Source organism: Mobula birostris, chromosome 7 (assembly GCF_030028105.1).
Source record: "Mobula birostris isolate sMobBir1 chromosome 7, sMobBir1.hap1, whole genome shotgun sequence".
Lineage (NCBI taxonomy): Eukaryota > Metazoa > Chordata > Chondrichthyes > Myliobatiformes > Myliobatidae > Mobula > Mobula birostris.
In genome coordinates, this window is record NC_092376.1 from 115,963,235 (window position 1) to 115,988,807 (window position 25,573).

General features: G+C 42.5%; 1 protein-coding gene across 3 annotated transcripts in view; it reads left to right on the top strand.

Annotated features, from left to right (window-relative positions):
• The first annotated feature begins 9,938 nt into the window (after nucleotides 1-9,938).
• The window catches only part of nsd1a (nuclear receptor binding SET domain protein 1a), a 124,040-nt gene continuing 108,405 nt past the window's right edge, over nucleotides 9,939-25,573 (top strand). For all 3 annotated transcript variants that reach the window (XM_072263657.1, XM_072263658.1, XM_072263659.1), the window contains exon 1: nucleotides 9,939-10,023. In XM_072263657.1, the coding sequence (XP_072119758.1) occupies nucleotides 10,017-10,023 (7 nt within the window). In that variant the 5' untranslated portion in view covers nucleotides 9,939-10,016. The remainder of the gene's footprint in view (nucleotides 10,024-25,573) is intronic.

A 25,573-nucleotide genomic window follows, 5' to 3' on the forward strand; every position in this document is an offset into this window, starting at 1 on the left:
AGCCTGAAATTACACAGAGTTGCTTCACCAGAATTGAAGTTAAAAATAACTAAAATGGTTATGAATGGAACAATGATGTTTGAATCGTCCATCTGCAGTGAGGTGGATAAAGAAGATGGAAAGGGTTCCGAAGAACAACTTGCAATCATCAAAGACGTTGAACTACCAATGTTGCACAGAGCAAAAAAGAATGAGAAAGAAAAGTGTTAAATATAGTCCTTCTCATGAATCTGAACAGCAAGAAGACAATGCAGTGAATTTGTCTCCACCACCTTCCATTAGGAGGAAGAAAGAGATGTAAGTATTACTGAAGTGTAAATGAATTTTTGTATCAGAAATATGTGTGTGGTTCTCTCTCTCTCTCTCTCTCTACTCTCTCTCTCTCTCCTCTCTCTCTCTCTCTCTCTCTCCTCTCTCTCTCTCTCTCTCTCTCTCTCTCTCTCTCTCTCTCTTCTCTCTCTCTCTCTCTCTCTCTCTATCTCTCTCTCTCTCTCTCTCTCTCTCTCTCTCTCTCTCTCTCTCTCTCTCGTAATCTTTTCATCTGTGTTCTCTGCTTTTATGCTACTTCTGCTTTTATGCTACTTGGTGAAGTATGTGTAAGCATTACAACTGTCCCTTCAAAACTGAAGCTGATAAGGTTGTTACATTTGTCAATGCTTTCTGAAAATCCATCAGTCTAAACTGCATTCAAATATAGGGCTCCTTTTATAAAACCATGCTGATTTTAATAATTCGCCCATACTGAGCCAATTGCTAATTCATTTTTTTCTAGTCTTATCCCTAAACCCACATAACCCACACTCTCTCTCATGCTCACTCCCTCTTGCTCTCGCATTCACTCCCTCTCGCTCTCACCTGCTTGCCCTCGCTCACACCCTGCCCCTGCCTCCCGCTTGCCCTCATACCCCTGCTCTCTCTTTCACGTGCAAATCTCTTATGTATGTTCTTTTTAACCTGGAGTATTTGTCACCTTTATTCAGGGCTGAAGATTCCCCAACTAGGAACACATCACTGTCTACCTTTTCAAATAGGTTCTTAACTGAATAAAATTGTATTAGAATGGTTTCTTATTCTAATTAACTTAAATTGAGCATTTTAATACTTGGAATAAAATACATTTTTTTTCATGTAGCCAGTTGTGAATATTTTAATCCTGAAAGACCCATAAATGCTCAGTCAATGACTATATTCAAAAAAAACCCAAGATTGATGTGATTTTTAGAAATAGAACTGACAGAGAATTTAACAGTCATGACCATGTGAATATCAGAGGGACTTTCTGCTATTGTGGGCACGTGGCCAAGTGGTTAAGGCATTGGACTAGCAACCTGAAGGTCGTGAGTTCGAGCCCCAGCAGAGGCAACATGTTGTGTCCTTCAGCAAGACACTTAATCACACATTGCTCTGCGACGACACTGGTGCCAAGCTGTATGGGTCCTAATGCCCTTCCTTTGGACAACATTGGTGTCGTGGAGAGGGGAGACTTGTAGCATACAACCCCGCCCAGGCCTGTGCCCTGGAGAGTGAAGACTTTCCAGGCACAGATCCATGGTCTCGCAAGACTAACAGATGCCTTTTATTTTCTGCTATTAGTTTTCTGTCTAGTAGGTCCATAAAATATATAGTTTGTAGTTACTATTGTAATCAGCTAAACCTTTTTAATATAAGAATCTTCTTATTGTTTCCCAAACAACTTTTAGATTTGTACAGAAAGTGAAAAGTAAAATACAAATTGGGATTTTATTATTTTAGCAGTGGTCAATCTGTATTATAGAATGTTTTAGATATATTTTACCTCCCCTTCCGCCTAGCACCCTTCACTGTCACTACACTTCGTGTGGTATCCAACAGTGGAGTCTGGATATGCTGGGGTTCCACTACTTTATATTAGAATGGAATTCCCATTCATTTGAACAATGGTTCTGAACCTGGAGGTCAGAAGAGGAAAAAGTGTTTTTTGCTTTTCTAAACTAAAAGTTTCTTGATGTCGGACAACTTTTAAAAAAAAAAAGTAAAAACATGTTTTCCTACTTTGATGGGAAATTAAGCTATATTATAGTTACACTCTTCTGCAAAGGTTGTCCAGATGCCAATGCTATAATGCTGTGGCACACCCAAGGCCAAGTAACTCCTGCAGCCTGGCTGCCCAGTTCTCAAATTGACGGGTTAGTGCACACTGCACTTGAAATCCACAACAAATGAGTGTGGATGGACAGGACCACAGTTGTTGATAATGGACTGAATTCAGCTTGATTTAGTTCTTTGATCTATATACAGTACTGTGCAAAAGTGTCAGACACATGTAAGAAATTCTGTAAAGTGAAGATGCTTCCAAAAAAAATGAAATGAAAAGTTTCTAAATATCAAAAAATTGCTACGAAGAGCATTAAGCAGTAATAAACGGAATCAAATTTGTTTTTGGTGTGACCACATTTTTCCTTTGAGTTGTGTGATGGATGAGAATCTGCTTATACTTCTCAACTTGAGGATTCCATTAATTCACCAAATCTATTTGAAGCAATATATCACAAGCCTGCAGGAATCTCTGCAATGCTTCACTATTGGCTGCAGATAGTCATCCAGATTAAGACTCCAGCTCTTCTATGGATAAACTGCCTCCTGTCTGAGCCCAAAATTTCAAATTTTGAGTCATCAATCCAGAGCACTTGCTGCCATTGAGTAGCATCCCTGTCATTGCGTTTTTGTGCGTAGGTGAGTCTTTAGGCTTTGTTTCCGCTAGAGGAATGGCTCTTTAGCAGCAACTCTTTCATGAAGACTGCTTCTGACAAGATTTCTCTGGACTGTAGAGAGGTGTACTTGGGTTCTGGTGGTTTCTGTGAGCTGAGAGCCAATAGGAGTGCTGGACCTTTTTCCTTTTTGAAGGAACATGAGTTTGATGTATCTCTCATCTGCTGTGCTCAGTTTCCATAGCTACTGCTTTTCTAGTGCTCAGTGTAGTCTATTCCTGCTTCTTCAGAAGAGCTTGAACAGCACATCTTGAAATTCCTGTCTGCATGAAATTTCTGCTTGGGAGAGACCTTGCTAATGCAGGATGACCACTTTGTGTCTTGTTGGTAGCTCACTCTTGCTATAGTGTAAGAATTGATGATTTGAAGGTTAAACTGTCACATTTGACACATCTTCACCTTTTAGTTTGGTTGTCCTTCTACATCATTTCTGTTTCAGTTAATCAGTTTAGTTCATTCAGCTCATTATGTCATTGATCATTAGCGCCTGCTTGTTATCTTTGTGATCTCTTACTTAAACGTTGCTTTCTTTCATGGGATACAGAAATTTCTCTGAATGTTTGGAAATCTAAAATTTGCTCTTTTCCACTTGTGCACTAATGCAGGAGACAAAAAGTAAAAATGTAAAACAACATTTATTTAAATCTAGACTTTTGCACTGTACTATATGTAAATCTTTTCCAAAAGCATCTTGCACCCATATGGTCTTTGAAGCAGAACAAAAAATGCTTGTTAATTAATGACAGATGTGAAATGTCAAGCAGCTTTTTTTTTCATAGCAGGTGCAATGTTTGTCATTGGATTTAATGTAGAAGAAAGCCACCTTTTTAAGTGTCAACACACATCAATGTTGCTGGTGAACGCAGCAGGCCAGGCACTATCTGTAGGAAGAGGTGCAGTCGACGTTTCAGGCCGAGACCCTTCGTCAGGACTAACTGAAGGAAGAGTGAGTAAGGGATTTGAAAGTAGGAGGGGGAGGGGGGAGATCCAAAATGATAGGAGAAGACAGGAGGGGGAGGGATAGAGCCAAGACCTGGACAAAAGGGGATACGAGAGGATCATGGGACAAGAGGTCCGGGAAGAAAGATGGGGGGGGGGGACCCAGAGGATGGGCAAGAGGTATATTCAGAGGGACAGAGGGAGAAAAAGGAGAGTGAGAGGAAGAATGTGTGCATAAAAATAAGTAACAGATGGGGTACGAGGGGGAGGTGGGGCCTTAGCGGAAGTTAGAGAAGTCGATGTTCATGCCATCAGGGTGGAGGCTACCCAGATGGAATATAAGGTGTTGTTCCTCTAACCTGAGTGTGGCTTCATCTTTACAGTAGAGGAGGCCGTGGATAGACATGTCAGAATGGGAATGGGATATGGAATTAAAATGTGTGGCCACTGGGAGATCCTGCTTTCTCTGGCGGACAGAGCGTAGATGTTCAGCAAAGCGGTCTCCCAGTCTGCGTCGGGTCTCGCCAATATATAAAAGGCCACATCGGGAGCACCGGACGCAGTATATCACCCCAGTCGACTCACAGATGAAGTGTTGCCTCACCTGGAAGGACTGTTTGGGGCCCTGAATGGTGGTAAGGGAGGAAGTGTAAGGGCATGTGTAGCACTTGTTCTGCTTACACAGATAAGTGCCAGGAGGGAGATCAGTGGGGAGGGATGGGGGGGACGAATGGACAAGGGAGTTGTGTAGGGAGCGATTCCTGCGGAATGCAGAGAGAGGGGGGGAGGGAAAGATGTGCTTAGTGGTGGGATCCTGTTGGAGGTGGCGGAAGTTACGGAGAATAATATGTTGGACCTGGAGGCTGGTGGGGTGGTAGGTGAGGACCAGGGGAACCCTGTTCCTAGTGGGGTGGCAGGAGGATGGAGTGAGAGCAGATGTACGTGAAATGGGGGAGATGCGTTTAAGAGCAGAGTTGATAGTGGAGGAAGGGAAGCCCCTTTCTTTAAAAAAGGAAGACATCTCCCTCGTCCTAGAATGAAAAGCCTCATCCTGAGAGCAGATGCGGCGGAGATGGAGGAATTGCGAGAAGGGGATGGTGTTTTTGCAAGAGACAGGGTGAGAAGAGGAATAGTCCAGATAGCTGTGAGAGTCAGTAGGCTTATAGTAGACATCAGTGGATAAGCTGTCTCCAGAGACAGAGACAGAAAGATCCGTGTAAGCGGACCAAGTGCTACACATGCCCTTACACTTCCTCCCTTACCACCATTCAGGGCCCCAAACAGTCCTTCCAGGTGAGGCAACACTTTACCTGTTAGTCGACTGGGGTGATATACTGCGTCTGGTGCTCCCGGTGTGGCCTTTTATATATTGGCGAGACCCGACGCAGACTGGCAGACCACTTTGCTGAACATTTACGCTCTGTCCGCCAGAGAAAGCAGGATCTCCCAGTGGCCACACATTTTAATTCCATATCCCATTCCCATTCTGACATGTCTATCCACGGCCTCCTCTACAAGATGAAGCCACACTCAGGTTGGAGGAACCACACCTTATATTCCATCTGGGTAGCCTCCACCCTGATGGCATGAACATCAACTTCTCTAACTTCTGCTAAGGCCCCACCTCCCCCTTGTACCCCATCTGTTACTTATCTTTATGCACACATTCTTTCTCTCACTCTCCTTTTTCTCCCTCTGTCCCTCTGAATATACCGCTTGCCCATCCTCTGGGTCCCCCCCCCCCCCTTGTCTTTCTTCCCGGACCTCCTGTCCCATGATCCTCTCGTATCCCCTTTTGCCTATCACCTGTCCAGCTCTTGGTTCTATCCCTCCCCCTCCTGTCTTCTCTTATCAGTTTGGATCTCCCCCTCCCCCTCCTACTTTCAAATCCCTTACTCACTCTTCCTTCAGTTAGTCCTGACGAAGGGTCTCGGCCTGAAACGTCAACTACACCTCTTCCTACAGATGCTGCCTGGCCTGCTGCGTTCACCAGCAACTTTGATGTGTGTTGCTTGAATTTCCAGCATCTGCAGAATTCCTGTTGTTTTTGTTTTTAAGTGCCATTAAGATGAACCCTGTATGCCTATGTCCTTTGAATTTTTTTGAAATTACATTTTAATCTGTAGAACTTTTCAGTGAATAAAATAAGTTGGAGTTGATTTAAATATTATGCAGTATTCCAAGCCTTTTGCCTTCAGTTTTCCTAGTTGTCATCATTGCTCTCTGTTTTAAAAATGTTTGGTTTTGATACCTGTGTCTAGTAACTGATGTAGCAGTTGTTTCTGCCTTCATCTCAGTGCTAGCAGCCAGAGGGAAAGTCTACTAGTCTGTTTGACCGAAGAATATAGTGCCTTGGAGACATATTCAGCCCACAAGCCATTGTTCACATCTATGCAAATTACAACCAGGGATTTTGATCAATTTTAAATAATACTTATTTCCTTTTTATGATCCTTTTTTCACAGTTAAGCCCAAAAAGACTATAAATTGTAAAGCATGAAAAAAATTCAAAAACTAAAATAGCAGTTCAAAAGTATTCATCCCCCCTTTGCTTAGTACTTAGTTGAACCGCCTCTTGCAGCTATGCAGCCAGTTATATTTTTGAATAAGTCTCTATTAGCTTTGCACAACGTGATAGAGCAAGATTTGCCCTTTCCTACTTGCAAAATTGCTCCAGCTGTGACCTGTTAGTTGGGGAATGGTAGAGAGCAACAATCTTGAGGTCTTGCCAGAGATGTTGGATTGGATTAAGGTCAGGATCACTCAAGGATATCAGTTTTCTTGATTTGAAGCAACCCCATGGTTGCTCTGGTAGTGTGCCTTTGGGCCATTGATCTGCTGAAAGATGAACTTCCTCTCCAGTTTAAGCTTTCTGGCAGAGGCTTTTCTCCAGGATCTCTCTGTATTTAGCAGCAGTCATCTTCCTATCAATCCTGACCAGATTTCTAGTCCCTGTTGCTGAAAAACATACCCACAGCACTAAGTTTCCGCCACAATACTTTACAGTAGGGATAGTGTCACCTGGCTGATGCACAGTATTAGATTTACAACACATATACCACTTGGTGTTGGGGCTAAGAAGTTCCACTTTAGTCTCACATGACCTCAAGATGTGCCACATCTTTACAGTATTTTCTAAGTGATGCTTTGCGAAGTCTGTATACCTTATTTTAGCGGTCCGTGTAGCATAAATCTTAATACTATGCATCAGCCAGGTAACACAATCCCTACTACAAAGTATGGCGGAAGAAGCATCATGGTATGGTGATGATTTTTCAGTAGCAGGGACTGGAAATCTGGTCAGGATTGATGGCAAGATGAATGCTGCTAAATGTGGAGAGATTCTACATTTAAAAAAAACTGCTAGACTCTGCCAGAAAGCTTAAACTGGGGAGGAAGGTCATCTTTCCGCAGGACAATGATCCAAAGCACACTGCCAGAGCAATCGTAGAGTGGTTTCTGATGAAGAAAATTGATGTCCTACAGTGGACTAGTCAGAGTCTTGACCTTAATCCGATTGAACATCTCTGGCAAAACCTCAAGATTACTCTCCACCACTGGTCCCCAACCATCCTGACACAGCTTGAGCAATTTTGCAGGGATCAATGGACACATCCTGCTCCATCATGTTGTGCAAAGTTATTAGAGATTTGTACAAAAAGACTACTAGCTGTAATAGCTGAGAGATGTGGTTCAACTAGGTACTGAGTAAAGGCAGATGAATACTTTTGAATTGCTGACATTTCGGTTTGAATCTTTAGTATTTCATGCTTTACAATTTTCCCTGTTCTTTGGGCTTTACAGTGGAAAAAGAGCATATGATTCACAATTAAAAATTCTCAGAGAAATTGATCAAAATCCCTGGTTGTAATACTCATTTATGTAAACAAAGGGTTGCAGGCGGAATATTTTTAACAAGGCAGTATATGTCTGCTGCTTAGAAATGTAGAAAGATGCGAGCAGGAGTAGGCCATTCTGACACTTGAGCCTGAAGCATACCCTTTTTAAGTCTACATATCAGTGTATCTCCTTGATGTGTTCAATGATTGGATTTCACAGTGTCTGTACAGAGAATTCCATGTGTTCAGTACCCTACTGGAGGTGGGGGGAGGGAGGGGGGGTTCGCAGGGAAATCCCCTGTTCTACATGTCTTGCCCTTATCCTGATAATTTGACTTCTGATTCTAGACCAACCCACCTTTTGAATATCCAGTCTGTTGGGTTCTATTAGAATTTTGTATATCTCCATAAGATTCCCCTCTGATTCTCCTAAATGCTAATAAATACAGGCCCATTCAACCCAATCTTTCCACTTAAATGATGGTTTCCTTCATCCCCACTATCAAATCTGGTTGCTAAACCTGCATGTTAACTATTAATGACAGGTGTACAAGGGCAGCCAGATCTTCTTGTACATCTCAGTTCCCTATGTACCCTTATTTAAATAATATACTGCTTTTTTTGTCTTGGTCAAACTTCATGTTTATCCTTGTTATAGTAAATGTGCCATGCACTTGCCCTTCAATCCACTTATTGAAATTATTTTGTAGCCTCGGCGCATCCTTTTCAAGTCCTCATCGTGAACATTTAGAGATTTTACATTCAATTGTGAACTGCTGGGGCCCATGCACTGATCATTGTAATACTCTTGGTCTTTACCTGCCAACCTTAAAGAACAAGTATTCCTACTGTTTCCTGTATGTCAACCAATTTTCAATCCATTATCAATTATTATGAAAGGTAATAACTTGCTGCTTGGAACACACTGGAAAAAGATTACGCCACTCAATCTTTACCTTCTCTGCCACTCAGTACAATCATTGTTGAGTTTCACCTCAGTGCCACTTTCCTGCACTAGTCTTAAATTCCTTGATTCCCTCTTTTCAAAACAAAGTATTGATCTCTGTTTTATATGTATTCTGCAAATAAGGCTCTATGTTTATCTTTGGAATCTCTACCCAAGATTCACTGCCCTTTGTTGAACAGATTTCTTCTGAATGACCAAGCCTTTATTTTGAGACTGTGACTTGAGGCAGAGAAGTACTGACTCTGCATTTACTCTGTCAAGCCAGTAAAAATTTTGTTGTTCCCACAGGATAATCTCTCGTAATTTCTAAATTCTAGAGTACAGACTATGTGTGCTTAATTCTCTATATATGGCAAACCACAGTCTGTGAACCTCTATAACAAATATATTCTTTCTTGGGAAAACCTGAGCTGCGTAAAATATTACAGATGTGGTTTCATATATTTGGAGCACTGCATTTCTACTTTTGTGCATTTTTGCAATGAAGGCCAACTTAGTATTTGCTATACTTGCATGTTAACTCTGATTCAGTACACTGGACACCTTAGTGCCTTTGAAAACTAAAACTTTTAATCACTTGATATTTTTAAAAATAAAGTGCAGAGTTTTTTTCTACTTAAGAGGATGAAATCACATTTTTCTCGCATTATATTCCATTTACCACAGACTTGTCTTTAATGGGCCAGACTACTGATTTCTGCATCACTCCAGTGGCTAGGGGGAAAATCACCAATGTGAAAATGACTAATACTGCTCTATTCTGTTAATCATTTATAGCGATATATTAGCCCGATTACCCTGTGTGCTCTTAACTTCATTAATTTTTTTGTATGGCACATTTTTTACAGGCCTTTTTGAAATCCAAGTATTCCATATCCACCAGTTTGCCCTCATCTGTTCTGCTGGTTGTAACCTAAGAAAATGCTTCTAACAAATGTGACTTCTCTTTCAAAGTCCATTTCACTTTGTCTAATACTGTTATTTTCATAATGCCCCATTATCACTTCCTTCACAATTTCACTATTTTCCCTGTAATATCAGGTTAACTGATCAATAGTTCCCTTTTTGCTCCTCTCCCGTTTGTGAAATGGAAGAGTTACATTTGCCACCTTTCATTTTGTGGAACTATTCTATTTTGTTGAAATTTGGAATGTTTTGGGGTATTTTTCTTGTATTATAGGCTTGTTAAATGGAATCAAATGTATAAGTTAAGTTTATGTGGTATATATCAAATTTTCCCTATGTTAGAATCCCATAATAAAAAGCAGCATTTGAATTTAGAAGGAAATAACTTGACCAGCGTGTCTCATTCATAATTGAAAACTGTGTGGTAAGATTTATTAGAGCAATACTATATTAAATATTATTCTGACCAAGTCACATTGGTTTCAGTTTACTAGAAGGCGAAGAAAAGTGATTCCTGAGAAGTATGCGGTTGGAGATTTGGTATGGGTGAAGTTCAGTAGACGTCCTTGGTGGCCCAGCGCTGTCTGTCTTGATCCTCTGCTGAAGATTCACACCAAAATGAAGGGTAGGTATTTGGATACAAGATGTGAAACTGGTTGTTGCTTAGCTGTGTGTCACATATGAGTACTAGAAGAATTGGACAATCTTAATCAAACTCTGAAGACATATGATATCTTTTTTTAAGTACAGATTTTCCCCTCAGTCATCCTTCCCGTGAAAGCTACTTTTCCTCATAGTGATACCCTGGGCTTCATCAGTGGTCATCCTGCAATTAGAAAATAAAATGTGGTTTTCTAAAAGAAGAATCAGTGATTCCTCAAATATCAAAGCAGCCATTCTTTTCTGCAACATTCTTTGGGCTACAATGGCAAATTAAATTTGTACTAGACAAATCCCAAGTAATGTCCATCTTCAATAAAAGTCTCATTTCCCTGCCTTGACCATGAATGGTTTTATCAACATTTCTTCACCATCAGTAGTTAAACATTGCTATAGTTTAGAGCAGTGATTCTCAACTGTTTTTTGGCCATGGCCCCCTTGGGAGCTCTTTCTCAGGTTCCAGGGATACAACACAAACAGATGGACAGAAAATCATTTATTATTGAACACCAAGAAAACTTGAACATTCCAACATACTGACAAAACTTAAAAAAAAAAGAGTATGAAATTAAACATCTACCAGGCCTAATGCGATCCTTGAGGTTGGTGCTTTTCTGCAAGTTTCGTGATATCTGGCTCCAAATTAGACAATGACAGTTTGAGGTCACCTCTTGATGCGATATCAATTCTGTTCCTGGATTCTGTCAAGGAAACTACCTTGCAGAATCCGCTCTCAACCAAATATGTTGAGGGAAAGGCAATAAAAAATCTTTGGGCTTTTTCCCACAGTGTTGTAAATTTATTTGGCAGATCACTCTTGATCCAAATATCTTTTTGAAACTGACTGAACTGACGATGTGCAGTTATATGACTCCAATGAAGGTTGCTGCTTGGGTATTTCATCGGTTCAGTTACCAGGGCCCCCATAAACCCTTGGGGCTCCCCTTCTCACAGTTTTCAGTCAGTGGCCCCCTTCAAATGTGCCAGGGCCCCCAAAGGGGCCATATGGCCCCCGTTGAGAATGGCTGGTTAAAGCATGGCCAGAGTTTATGGGAAGCTCACAGAAATACTGGTTACAAAAGGAAGTCATAGTTAACCTGTCTGCATATTGCCTCATGATTCCTTTCTGCGTTCTTCATAACATTCTTCAAGTCAAAAATGATGAAATACTCTTGCAAATCATTAATATATGTTGTATATTAACTCTTCAGTGTTCTTCAAAACTGAGAATCAAGACCCCCCCCCCCCCCCAGTCTTTCTTCCCGGACCTCCTGTCCCAGGATCCTCTCGTATCCCCTTTTGCCTATCACCTGTCCAGCTCTTGACTCTATCCCTCCCCCTCCTGTCTTCTCCTATCATTTTGGATCTCCCCCTCCCCCTCCAACTTTCAAATCCCTTACTCACTCTTCCTTCATTTAGTCCTGACGAAGGGTCTCGGCCTGAAACGTCGACTGCACCTCTTCCTACAGATGCTGCTTGGCCTGCTGCGTTCACCAGCAACTTTGATGTGTGTTGCTTGAATTTCCAGCATCTGCAGAATTCCTGTTGTTTGAATCAAGACTCTGTTTGATTTGCATCCTACCCACCACCTTGTATGTCCACATACCTCACCATAAATGCAGTGTTGCTGCATTTTGTGCTGTCTATAAATTGAACTAGAGCAGCTTGTCAGTCTAATATTCATGGTGTCAATGAAGGAGCTTTCAGCTTTTTGAGCCTTAGTTCAATTTTATAGTCAGATGGCAAATTTTTATGAGTTTACTATGCTATTGCATTTAGCGCACTTGGCAATAATAGTAACATCCTTTTATTTCTCCTAATTACATGTATAATGGTTACTTGTATAGTAGCCTTATGCAAATTATACACTAGGGCAGGTAGATCCCTCTGTATCTTACAGTCTCTCATCATTAATTGATTGACTGATTTGAGATACAGCGTGGAGTAAGCCTTTACGACCCTTCGAGCCATGCCACCTATTAACTCCCCAATTTAACACTAGCCTAATCATGGGACAATTCATAGTGACCAAATAAACCTACCAAATGGTATGTCTTTGGACTGTGAGAGGAAACTGGAGCACCCGGAGGAAATCTATGCAGTCACAGGGAGAACATACAAACTCCTTACAGGCAGCAGCAGGAATCGAACCCAGGTCACCTGTACTGTAAAGTGTTGTGCTAACCACTACACTACTGTGCTTCCCCAAGACAACGGCCTTTTTATTTTACTTACTAAAATTTCACATTTCCCAAATTTGCCAGACTCTTGCCCATTCATATAACCGATATGTATCTCCGTAGCCTCTTTATATTTTCTTCAGAACTTACTTTTCTACCCACCTTGTGTTGTCAGCAAATTTAGCATCCATATAATTTTTGTTTTCAGGTCAGTTGTATATTACATTCCCAGTCCAACCAATCCCAGTGGGATGCCATTTTGTCAATCAGAAAACGAACCTTTATTGCCTTTTCCCCATTAGATAGGAAGTTGCATTTCCATGTCAATATGTTATGTCCTACACCATAAGCTTTTACGTTTTACAAATGCCTTTGTTTCCAGCTCCTTATGAAATGTGATTGTGAAAGCATAAGATAACTACTGGTTCCTCTTGAAAGGCTTCACTCTTTCAAAGACTGAGATCTGGAGATGGGGTGGGGTTGATTATTCTGTAACATGGAAGCTGCATCATCTGTGCATGCCCCAAGAAATTAAAAAAATAAACATTTTTCTTGCACTGATTTGATTTACTTCCCCTCCCTCCAAAACACAAAATTTCACGAGAATGAACTTTAATCCATATTTCAAATTTTTGGATAGAGATATATGAATTGTATGATGGCAGCCTTGTGTAACCTAAATAGCTGTAACATGGCAGTGTCTGTACCTTTCTCAATCATGATTTACCTTTCAGATTTTTTTTGCTTGACTATCTTGAATTTTTGTAATGTCTTTAAGAGCATGATACTTTTCCAGTGAGATGTTTAAGCTAGCTAGTCTGACCTTCCTACTTTGTCTGCCCCCCTTTTTTGAATAAAAGTTGCATTTTCTATTTTCCAATCTCAATTAATCTTCCCTGAATCCAGTGAATTTGGAAAATTAAAGCTATCAACTATTTTGCTAGGGAATTGAAGGAATGGCCAGTTTCTGATAGGTCACTTAATACCTAGAAATTGATCAACCTGCAGCTCCAATCATTTTCTTTCCTTGAGATACAGTTTTCTGGGGTCCCGGCTGATTCTGATTTATTTTTTAAGGTTTTGCTTGTATGTGTTTTCAGCAAATAGAACTCTGTCTTGCCTAAGTTGCTGAAATAATCATTCATAAAAATGGTGACCTTTGTGGTTCCTATACAGACTATTAATGTACATCACAACAGTTTGAGTTCCTCATTTCTGAGATACAGGGATAATGTATAACTTTCTGTTTAACCCCTCTTGTATTTCTTAAATGTTGACTGAGAATCAGTTTTCCAGGAGCAACACTTCATAATCTGTTTGAGTAGCCTCCAACCCAAGCATAAACGTTGATTTCTCTAACTTCTAGTAATTTATCCCCCCCCTTCTCTTTTTCCATTTCCCATTTTGTCTGTCCTTTTATCCTTTCTCTTCTCAACTGGTCATGATCTCCCTCTGGTGCCCCTCCTTCTTCTTTCCCCATGGTTTCTTTTTCTTTATCCCTTTACCTTTTTGCACCAATCACCTTCCAGCTTCACACTTCCATCTAGCCCACTCCCTGCAACCACCCATCTGGTTTCACCTGTCACCTGCCAGCTTGAACTCCTTTCCCCCCATTCCCCCCCCCCCACCACCATTTTATTCTGGCTTCTTCCTCCTTCCTTTCCAGTCCTGATGAAGGCTCTCAGCCCAAAACATTGACTATTTATTCTCCTCCTTAGATGCTGCCTGACCTCCTGATTTTCTCCAGCATTTTATGTGTTTCTGTATTTGATAATTTTGGAGATTATAGTTGGAACAACTACAGAGTTCTCATTAATTGTAAATTCCTGGAGTGGGAGCCATCTGGTTATAAGTATTTGGCACTCTTCAGTGAGATTAGTATTTTTTTTCTTGTTATATTACTTATAATTTCAGTGACTTACATCTTTGAGTCTTCCTGGAATGTTGAACATGCTATTCTTTCATTGTAAGTTGTGAGACTTACTAATTGTTTAGCATGTCTACAATTTCAATAAGCTTCAGTAAGTACATTTAATGTCAGAGAAATGTATACAACATATCCTAAAATTCTTTTTCTTTACAAACATCCACAAAAAGAGGAGTGCCCCAAAGAATGAATGACAGTTAAACGTTAGAACCCCCAAAAGACCCACGCAGCAGTAAGGCAACGATCCCCTGCCACCCAGCGGAAAAAAAGGCATCAGCGCCCTCCACTGAGCATTCAAGCATGCAGCAAAACATCAATAAAGACACAGACTTGCAGTACCCCAAAGATTACTCATTCACCCGGTAACTCGACATACCACTGTGTGTGTGTGTGTGTCTCTTTCTCTCTCTCCCTCTCTCTCCCTCTCCCCCTCCCCCCCCTCCCCATTTCACAGCGAGAGGGGGGACATAACAAACAACTTGCTGATTTACAATGTGATAAGTCTGTTGAATCCCTTTTTCTGAGCTCTGCACCCAGACAATCGGCCCTGGAAAGGCTCAGGTCTCTGGACACAGCCGGCAGCTAACCTGCTCTCGATGTTCCGTGTTCTCCTGCAACTCCTCAGTCAGGGGCATCGGCCTTGAATCAGCCATTCCCCAGAGCCACGAAAATACGGCACCCTGAAGGCGCACTAGTCTTCCAGGTTGCGTCCTTGGAATATGAAAAGCAGAATAACATGACAGAGTTCTGGAGTGGGATGAGGACCATCACTGGGTTCCGGTAAACTAGCAACAGAGGAGCTGAAGGCAGTGTGGACAGGGCCAACGAACTTAACCTGTTCATTAACAGATCTGACATTGTGGCCCCTGCCCATCCCCCACATGAGTCATCTGTTGTCGGTCTCCAACCAGCACATATTCCACTCTCCCCTCTTACCCCTCCTCACAGTCCCCCACCCTGCTGTCATGACTACACCCCTTCCCCACATGAAACCACCACGGTGGGCTTGACAGCTGAACAGGTGAGAAGACAGCTGAAACGTCTCAACCCAAGCAAGGCTGCAGGACCGGATGGTGTCAGTACCAGGGTGCTTAAAGCCTGTGCCCCTCAGCTATGTGGAGTACTTCGCCATGTCTTCAACCTGAGCCTGAGGCTCCGGAGGGTTCCTGTGCTGTGGAAGACGTCCTGCCTCATCCCTGTGCCGAAGGCGCCATGCCCCAGCGGCTTCAATGACTACAGACCGGTGGCATTGACCTCCCATATCACGAAGACCCTGGAGAGACTTGTTCTGGAGCTGCTCCAGCCTATGGTTAGGCCACACTTAGATCCCCTCCAGTTCGCCTACCAGCCCCGACTAGGAGTTGAGGATCCATCGTCTACCTGCTGAACCGTGTCTACGCCGACCTGGACAAGCCAGCGAACACTGTGAGGGTCATGTTTTTTGACTTCTCCAGTGCATTCAACACCATCCGCCCTGCTCTGCTGGGGGAGAAGCTGACAGCGATGCAGGTGGATGCTTTCCTGGTGTCATGGATTCTTGATTACCTGACTGGCAGACCACAGTACGCTTGCAGCACTGTGTGTCTGACAGAGTGATTAGCAGCACTGAGGCTCCACAGGGGACTGTCTTGTCTCCCTTTCTCTTCACCATTTACACCTCGGACTTCAACTACTGCACAGAGTCTTGTTATCTTCAGAAGTTTTCAGATGACTCTGCCATAGTTGGATGCGTCAGCAAGGGAGATGAGGCTGAGTACAGGGCTACGGTAGGAAACTTTGTCACATGGTGTGAGCAGAATTATCTGCAGCTTAATGTGAAAAAGACTAAGGAGCTGGTGGTAGACCTGAGGAGAGCTAAGGCACCGGTGACCCCGTTTCCATCCGGGGGGTCAGTGTGGACATGATGGAGGATTACAAATACCTGGGGATACGAATTGACAATAAACTGGACTGGTCAAAGAACACTGAGGCTGTCTACAAGAAGGGTCAGAGCCGTCTCTATTTCCTGAGGAGACTGAGGTCCTTTAACATCTGCCGGATGATGCTGAGGATGTTCTATGAGTCTGTGGTGGCCAGTGTGATCATGTTTGCTGTTGTGTGCTGGGGCAGCAGGCTGAGGGTAGCAGACACCAACAGAATCAACAAACTCATCCGTAAGGCCAGTGATGTTGTGGAGATGGAACTGGACTCTGACGGTGGTGTCTGAAAAGAGGATGCTGTCCAAGTTGCATGCCATCTTGGACAATGTCTCCCATCCACTACATAATGTACTGGGTGGGCACAGGAGTACATTCAGCCAGAGACTCATTCCACTGAGATGCAACACAGAGCATCATAGGAAGTCATTCCTGCCTGTGGCCATCAGACTTTACAACTCCTCCCTTGGAGGGTCAGACACCCTGAGCCAATAGGCTGGTCCTGGACTTATTTCCTGGCATAATTTACATTTTACTATTTAATTATTTATGGTGCAACTGTAAGGAAAACTAATTTCCCCCGGGATCAATAGAGTATGACTATGACTATAAAAAGTGGCTGGTCATGAGGCTTTGAGAGCGGGTCCCATTCCCACAAAGGACCGAAGTCAGACTGTAACTCCAGTTCAGGGTCTTAAAAAAGAACTTGAAAAGGGAAAAAAGAGATATCAAAGATAGAAATACAGGTGTCCCCTGCTTTTCGAACGTTCGCTTTATGAAACCTCACTGTTACGAAAGACCTACATTAGTACCCTGTTTTCACTTTCAGAAGGTGTTTTCACTGTGACGAAAAAAAAAGCAGCGTGCGGGGAAAATCAGTGCACAAAAAAATCAGCGCGTGATAAAAGGCAGCGCGCGCCCCGAGCAGCAGCTCCTCCCCCCAGATTCAGAACTGCATTCTCGCCGACATTGCTTAAGAATGTGCCTGTGAGCAGCCGTTTGCAAGATGAATTCTAAGGTATTGGAAAAGCCTAAAAGAGCTTGTAAGGGTGTTACACTTAGCATAAAACTAGACATAATTAAGCGTTTCTATCGTGGTGAACGAAGTAAGGACTAAGTGAGTTTGGCTTGTGGAAGCTGACGAACATGATGTTGAAGAGGTTTTGGCATCCCATGACCAAGAACTGATAGATGAAGAGCTGATGCAATTGGAAGAGGAAGGGATAACAATTGAAACTGAATGCAGTAGCAAACGGACCGAAAGTGAAGTCGTCCAGCAACTGAACGTGAAGCAACTGCGTGAGATTTTCGCTGCAATGATAAAGTACGACTTTAATTTTGAAAGGGTACTTAGGTTTAGGGGATATTTGCAGGATGGTTTGAGTCCTTACAAACAACTGTATGATAGAGAAATGTGCGAGGCTCAGCAGTCAAGCAAGCCTACCGCATCAGCCACAGCAGACAACGAACCTCGACCTTCGACATTGAGGAAGGCAGTCATAGGAGAAGATGAGCTGTTTCCCACCACCCCGCGATTCGTGGAGAATGCAGTGGTAGCCGGGAGGCACACAACACATCTTTAAGAAAAAAGCCAAAGTAAACAAGCTAATTCATTAGGTGCTGCCCGACGCGTAATAGTCGGCCCAGATCAGAGGCGATGCAATCGGAAATCGGCACTGATCTAGGCCGACACTTACGTCCTGGGCGGCACCTAATTAATTAGCATGTTTATTTCGTTTTTTTTTCTTAACGATGTGCTGTGTGCCTCCCGGCTACCGCTGCACCCCTGCATGCTTCGCAGTTCAGTATCTGTCGGTGGCCTGGAGGGTGGGAGCCACTGCACCACCCAACCTGCGACGACTCAGTCTAACACACCATCATAAGTGTGCTTGGTGCTGAACCAATTCCGCTAAGCGATACTACATTGTACATACATTATTTCTACTTTATATAGGCTGTGTAGTTTTACGTGTTATTTGGTATGATTTGGCAGCTTCATAGCTTAAAGGTTACTGGAGAGCGCTTGCGTCGTGTTTTTGCCAACAGCGCTTGTATGAGATTTTTGCTACGTAGAACAGTGCAGTAATGATTGTGGAAAAGTATTTCTACTTTATATAGGCTGTGTATTTATCATATCATTCCTGCTTTTACTATATGTTACTGTTATTTTAGGTTTTATGTGTTATTTGGCATGATTTGGTAGGTTATTTTTGGGTCTGTGAACGCTCACAAAATTTTCCCATATAAATAAATGGTAATTGCTGCTTCGCTTTATGATATTTCGGCTTACGAACCGTTTCATAGAAACGCTCTGCCTTCGGATGGCTGGGGAAACCTGTAGAGTTGTTTCCAAAGATACAAGCAAAGGAGTTGCCCTTTAGCGCCATCTTGACTTTAATTTACAATATCATTACTCTATGATGATATTATCTAGGATGGGTAAATCCCTGGAGCCAGTTGCGACATATCCCAGGTTACTGTGGGAAGTGAGAGAAGAGATTTCTGTGCCTTGGCGACGAACTTTGCATCCTCACTGGCTGCAGGAGTAGTGCTAAAAAATTGGGAGGTGGCAATCTTTGTTCAGGAAAGGTATTATGACTGTGATCAAAGTCACTAGAGAGACACTGAAGCTGGTGATTATAACGGTGTCTATCTATCACAAGCAGACATCCTTCTGGAGACCCTCTTGGTAGAGCTTCAAAAACTTATTAGATTTTTTTATACCTTAAAATCAAAGGAACAGTAGGTGATTCAATACAATTTCTATAGTTACAATGACATTGTTTACTTTAATATTTTGAATAACAGTGTTTCCTTTGAATTAGATATCTGTAATGGGAGAAACCCTTGAATGTTCAAACACTTTTACTTGGACAGAGAGAGATCCCAGACACCAAAAATTAATGCTGTCAGGGCTGACTCTGAATACACAAATATCCCAACTTTTGATAAGTCAGCTATTTGATGTGCTAAGTGATAATAGCAGTCAGATCTGTGAGTTTCCTTGAACTTGTTTACAATGATAGAGATAACTTAGCCATGTTGCCTGGTTTGATATGGGCCAATTAACATAATTTCATTGTCCTGCACCTGGCCGTTTAGAAAATCTTTGCATACCAAATCTTTTGTTTATTTGCAAATGTGTCCCCTTAACTTCAATTTTTCACTTGCAATTTATAATTTTCATTCAGAACTGAAGACTAGTTCTTTGAATTAATATCTGCTATATTCACAAAACTCCAAAATGCCCCCTAACAAAAGATGATGGGGATAACCCTGGTAATTATAGACCAGTGAATCTTACGTCAGTAATGGGCAAACTATTGGAGAATTCTTAGACACAGGATTTACAAGCATTTAGAGAAGCAGTCTGACTAGGGATAGTGAATGTGCCTTTGTGAGGGGCAGGTTATCTTTCACAAGATTGATTGAATTCTTTGAGGAAGTGACAAGAGATGTCAATGAAGGCAGGAAGGCCTTAAAGCTCTCTGCTTCTTTCAACAGACCTGACCAGTTACCCTCCCCTCCACCACCCTCCACTGTCTGGAGGGCTCCTTCCTCTTTCTCCAAACCCAAGGCATAGCCATGAACCCCAGCTATGCTGCCTTTTCATTGAATATGTGGAACAGTCCATGTTTCAAGCCTTCTCTAGTAATGCTCTTAATTCTTTCTGCGCCATATTACTGACTGCATTATGCTGCTTCATACACCCATGCTGAACTGATTAATCTCATCATCTTTGCCTCCAACTTCTACCCTGCTCTTAAATTGATCTGGTCCATTTCTGACATTTCTCTCCCCTTTCTTGATCTCTCCATCTTCATCTCTGGAGACAAATTTTAGACCTCCATCTCTTACAAACCTCCCAGTTCCCACGGCTGTCTTGATTATACTTCTTCACTCCATATCACATGTAAAAATGCCATTCCCTTTTCTCAGTTCCTTTGTCTCCCCTTCATCTGTTCCCAGGAGGAACAGAGGATGTGGTACATATTGGTACCAACAACATAGCTGGAAAAGGGAGGAGGTCCTGAAACAGACTGCAGGAAGTTGGGAAGGAAATTGAGAAGCAAGACCTCAAAGGTAATAATCTCAGGATTACTGCCTGTGCCACGTGACAGTGAGTATAGGAATAGAATGAGGTGAAGGATAAATGTGTGGCTGAGGGATTTGAGCAGGGGGCAGGGATTCAGATTTCTGGATCATTGGGACCTCTTTTGGGACAGGTGTGACCTGTACAGAAAAGACGGATTGCACTTGAATCCGAGGGGAACCAATATCCTGGCTGGGAAGTTTGCTAAGACTATAGGGGAGAGTTTAAATAGAATTGCTGGGGGTTGGGAACCAAACTGAAGAGACTCACAAATAGAGAAAGCTTGTAGACAGTGTGAGAGGGAAGATAGGCAGGTAATAGAGAAGGGATGCGCTCAGACCGATGGTATGAGATGTGTCTATTTTAATGCAAGGAGTATAATGAACAAAGCGGATGAGCTTAGAGCTTGGATCAATACTTGGAGCTGTGATGTGGTCATTACAGAGACTTGGATGGTTCAGGGGCAGGAATGGTTACTTAGAGTGCGAGGCTTTAGATGTTTCAGAAAGGACAGGGAGGGAAGCAAAAGAGGTGGTGGCGTGGCACTGTCGATCAGAGCTAGTGTCACGGCTGCAGAAAAGGAAGAAGTCATGGAGGGATTGTCTACTGAGTTTCTGTGGGTGGAAGTTAGGAACAGGAAGGGGTCAATAACTCTACTGGGTGTTTTTTATAGACCACCCAATAGTAGCAGGCACATTGAGGTGCAGATAGGGAGACTGATTCTGGAAAGGTGTAATAATAACAGGGTTGTCACGGTGGGAAATTTTAAATTCCCAAATATTGATTGGCATCTCCCTGGAGTTTGTTAGATTGTTCAGAAAGGTTTCTTGACACAATATGTAGATAAGCCTACAAGAGGAGAAGCTGTACTTGATCTGGTATTGGGAAATGAACCTGGTCAGGTGTCGGGTGTCTTAGTGGAAGAGCATTCTGGAGATAGTGACCACAAGTCTACCTCCTTTACCGCAGCATTAGAGAGGGATAGGAACAGAAAAGTTAGAAAAGCATTTCATTTGAGTAAGGGGAAATATGAGGCTCAGGCAGGAACTTGGAAGCATAAATTGCGAACAGATGTTCTCAGGGAAGTGTACGGCAGAAATGTGGCAAATGTTCAGGGGATATTTGTGTGGAGTTCTGCATAGGTATGTTTCAGTGAGACAGGGAAAGGATGGTAGGGTAAAGGAACCATGGTATACAAAAGCTGTTGTAAATCTAGTCAAGAAGAAAAGAAAAGCTTACGAAAGGTTCAAAAAACTGGGTAATAATAGAGGTCTAGAAGATTATAAGGCTAGCAGGAAGGAGCTTAAGAATGAAATTTGGAGAGCCAGAAGGGGCCATGAGAAGCCCTGGGTGGATAGGAATAAGGAAAACCCCAAGGCATTCTACAAGTATGTGAAGAGCAAGGGAATAAGACGTATTTTCATATGATCTAATTCTTTTTACTTTTCCAGTTAATTTTTTTTCCTTCTCCACGAAGTTTTAGATTTGACCAGAAGGATTTTCCCTTTTTTTTTAGACTGTATCCTCAAAATGGACTGCCCAGTCCCTTTTTTTTTTTGTTTTAGGTTAGTTTAGTGGGTTTTTTCCCCTCAATAACAGGAAATCTTGAGTCTTTTTTTCTATGAACTGTTAAGAGGAGAGGTGGTTCTTTTCTCTCTTTATATTAGTTTAATACTATACAAGTTTCCTCCGCCATCCGAAGGTAGAGCGTTCCTGTGAAACGGTTCGTAAACTGGAATGTCATAAAGCGAAGAAGCAATTACCATTTATTTATCTGGGAAAATTTTGTGAGCGTTCGCAGACCCAAAAATAACCTACCAAATCATGCCAAATAACATACAAAACCTAAAACGACAGTAACATATAGTAAAAGCAGGAATGATATGATAAATACACAGCTTATATAAAGTAGAAATACTTCTCCACAATCATTGCCTGAACTGTTCTCCGTAGCAAAAATCTCACGCCAGCGCCATCGGCAAAAACACGGCGCAACTGCTCTCCAGTAACCTTTAAGCTATGAAGCTGCCAAATCATACCAAGTAACACATAAAAATACACAGCTCATACAAAGTAGAAATAATGTATGTACAAAGTAGTATCACTTACGGGAATCGGGAAGACAGCTGCCGAGCACACTGATGATGGTGTGTTAGACTGAGTCGTTGGAGTTTGGGTGGTGCAGTGGCCCCCACCCTCCGGGCAGCAAACCGATACCGATCCGCAAAGCATGCAGCGGTAGCCGGGAGGCACACAGCACATCTTTAAGAAAAAAGCCAAAATAAACATGCTAATTAATTAGGTGCCGCCCGGCACGTAAATGTCGGCCCAGATCAGTGCCGATTGCCAATTGCATAGCCTCTGATCTGGGCCGCCAATTACATGTCGGGTGGCAACTAATTAATTAACCTGTCTATTTCGGCTTTTTTCTTAAAGATGTACTGTGTGTTTCCGGGCTACTGCTGCATTCTCCGCGAATCAGCATCCGTCCGCAGCCTGGGTGTTGGGGTGGTGGGACACTGGGGTGTCATCTTGTCGTCTGTTTCCATTAGAGCAGGCAGCTCATCTTCTCCTATGACTGTCCGCCTCGATGTCGAAGGTCGAGGTTCGTCGTCTGCTGTGGCTGATGTGGAAGGCTTGCTTGACTGCTGAGCCTCGCGCACTTTTCTATCATACAGTTCTTTGTAAGCACTCAAACCATCCTGCAAATATCCCCTAAACCGACGTACGCTTTCAAAATTAAAGTCATACTTTATCATTACTCATTCAGTTTTGATTATTATCCTTTCCTCTTCCAATTGCATCAGCTCTTCATCTATCAGTACTTGGTCATGGGTTGCCAGAACCTCTTCAACATCATGTTCATCAGCTTCCACAAGCCAAACTCACTTAGTCCTTACTCCGTTCACCACGATCAAAACGCTTAATTATGTCTAGTTTTACGCTAAGTGTAACACCCTTATGAGCTCTTTTAGGCTTTTCCGATACCATAGAGCTCATCTTGCTAACGGCTGCTCACAGGCACGTGTTTAAGTAATGCCGGCGAGAATGCAGTTCCGAACCTGGGGGAGAGAGGCTGCTTGGCGCACGCTGATTTTTTTTCACGCGCTGCCTTTCTTCATAACAGTGAAAACACCTTCTGTTAGCGAAAACAGGGAACTAATGTAGGTCTTTTGTAACAGTGAGGTTTCGTAAAGCAAACGTTCGAAAAGCGGGGGACACCTGTATATGATCTTGACAGTGTGTATTCCTTTCTTTGTTTGTACTATTATTGCAATATGTATTTGAGATAATCTCTTCTCTGGTTTGTATTTATCCTTATTCTTTCAAATCAATAAAAAAAGATTGAAGGAGAATAAGACGTGAAAGAATTGGACTAATCAAGTGTGACAGTGGAAAAGTGTGTATGGAACCGGAGGAGATAGCAGAGGTACTTAATTAAAACTTTGCTTCGGTATTCACTTTGGAAAAGGATTTTGTCGATTGTAGGGATGACTTACAGCAGACTGAAAAGCTTGAGGATATAGATACTAAGAAAGAGGTGGTCCTGGAGCTTTTGGAAAGCATCAAGTTGGATAAGTCACCGGGACTGGATGAGATATACCCCAGGCTACTGTGGGAGGTGAGGGAGGAGTTTGCTGAGCCTCAATGGGAGGAGGGAAGTTCCAGAGGATTGAAGGGTTGCAGATGTTGTTCCCTTATTCAAGAAAGGGAGTAGATATAGCCCAGGAAATTATAGACCAGTGAGTCTTATTTCAGTGGTTAGTAAGTTGATGGAAAAGATCCCGAGAGGCAGGATTTATGAACATTTGAAAGGCATAATATGATTAGGAATAGTCAGCATGTCTTTGTCAAACGCAACTTGTGCCTTACGAGCCTGATTGTATTTTTTTTTGAGGATGTGATTAAACACATTGATGAAGGTAGAGCAGTAGATGTAATGTATATGGATTTCAGCAAGGCAATTGATAAGGTACCCTATGCAAGGCTTATTAAGAAAGTAAGGAGGCATGGGATCCAAGGGGACATCGCTTTGTGGATTCAGAATTGGCTTTCCCACAGAAGACAGAGTGGTAGTAGACGAGTCACATTCTGCATGGAGGTCGGTGACCAGTGCTGTGCCTCAAGGATCTGTTCTGGGACCCTTTCTCTTCGTGATTTTTATAAATGACCTGGATGAGGAAATGGAGGGATGGGTTAGTAAATTTGCTGATAATACAAAGGTTGGGGGTGTTGTGGATAGTGTGGAGGGTTGGGAGAGGTTACAGTGGGACATCGATAGGATGCAAAACTGGGCTGAGAAGTGGCAGATGGAGCTCAACCCAGATAAGTATGAGGTGGTTCATTTTGGTATGTCAAATATGATGGTAGAATATCGTATTAATGGTAAGACTCTTGGCAGTGTGGAGAATCAGAGGGATCATGGGGTCTGAGTCCATAGGACACTCAAAGCTGTTACACGTGTGACTCTGTGTTTAAGAAGAAATATGGTGCATTGGCCTTCATCAACCATGGTATTGAATTTAGGAGCCGAGAGGTAATGCTGCAGCTATATAGGACCCTGGGCAGACCTCACTTGGAGTACTGTGCTCAGTTCTGGTCGCCTCACTACAGGAAGGATGTGGAAACCATAGGAAGGGTACAGAGGAGATTTAAAAGGATGTTGCCTGGATTGGGGAGCATGCCTTATGTGAATAGGTTGATGTAACTCGGCCTTTTCTCCTTGGAGCGACGGAGGATGAGAGGTGACCTGATGGAGGCATATAAGATGATGAGAGATATTGATCGTGTGGATAGTCAGAGGATTTTTCCCAGGGTTGAACTGGCTAACACGAGAGGACACGGTTTGAATGTACTGTTACTGTAAGTAGTTTAGTGAATAGAAGGTGAACTGATCTCCAACAGCCATAAAATTAAAGATAAGATTAGATTAGATTATGAGAACACTCAGTCCTCTTTTATTGTCATTAGGAAATGATACAATGTTTCTCCGGAGTGATATCACAGAAAATTGGACAAACCAAAGACTAACACTGACAGGACCACATAATTATAACATATAGTTACAGCAGTGTAAAGCAATACCATAATTTGATGAAGAACAAACCATGAGCACAGTAAATAAAGTCTCAAAAGTCCCTGAGTCGATCGACTCCCAAGTCCCTGATAGCAGGCAGCAAAAGGGAGAAACTCCCTGCTATAAACCTCCAGGTTTATTGTCAACTTGCCAATGCCTTGGAAGCAGCCGACCACAGCCGACACTGAGTCCATCCATCTGAAAACTTCGAGCTTCCGACCAGCCTCCCGAGTGCCATCCTTTGCCGAGCGCCTTTGACCTCGCCCCGGCCGCTGAAACACGCAAAGCCGAGGATTTGGGGGCTTTCTGCTCCGGAGATTCC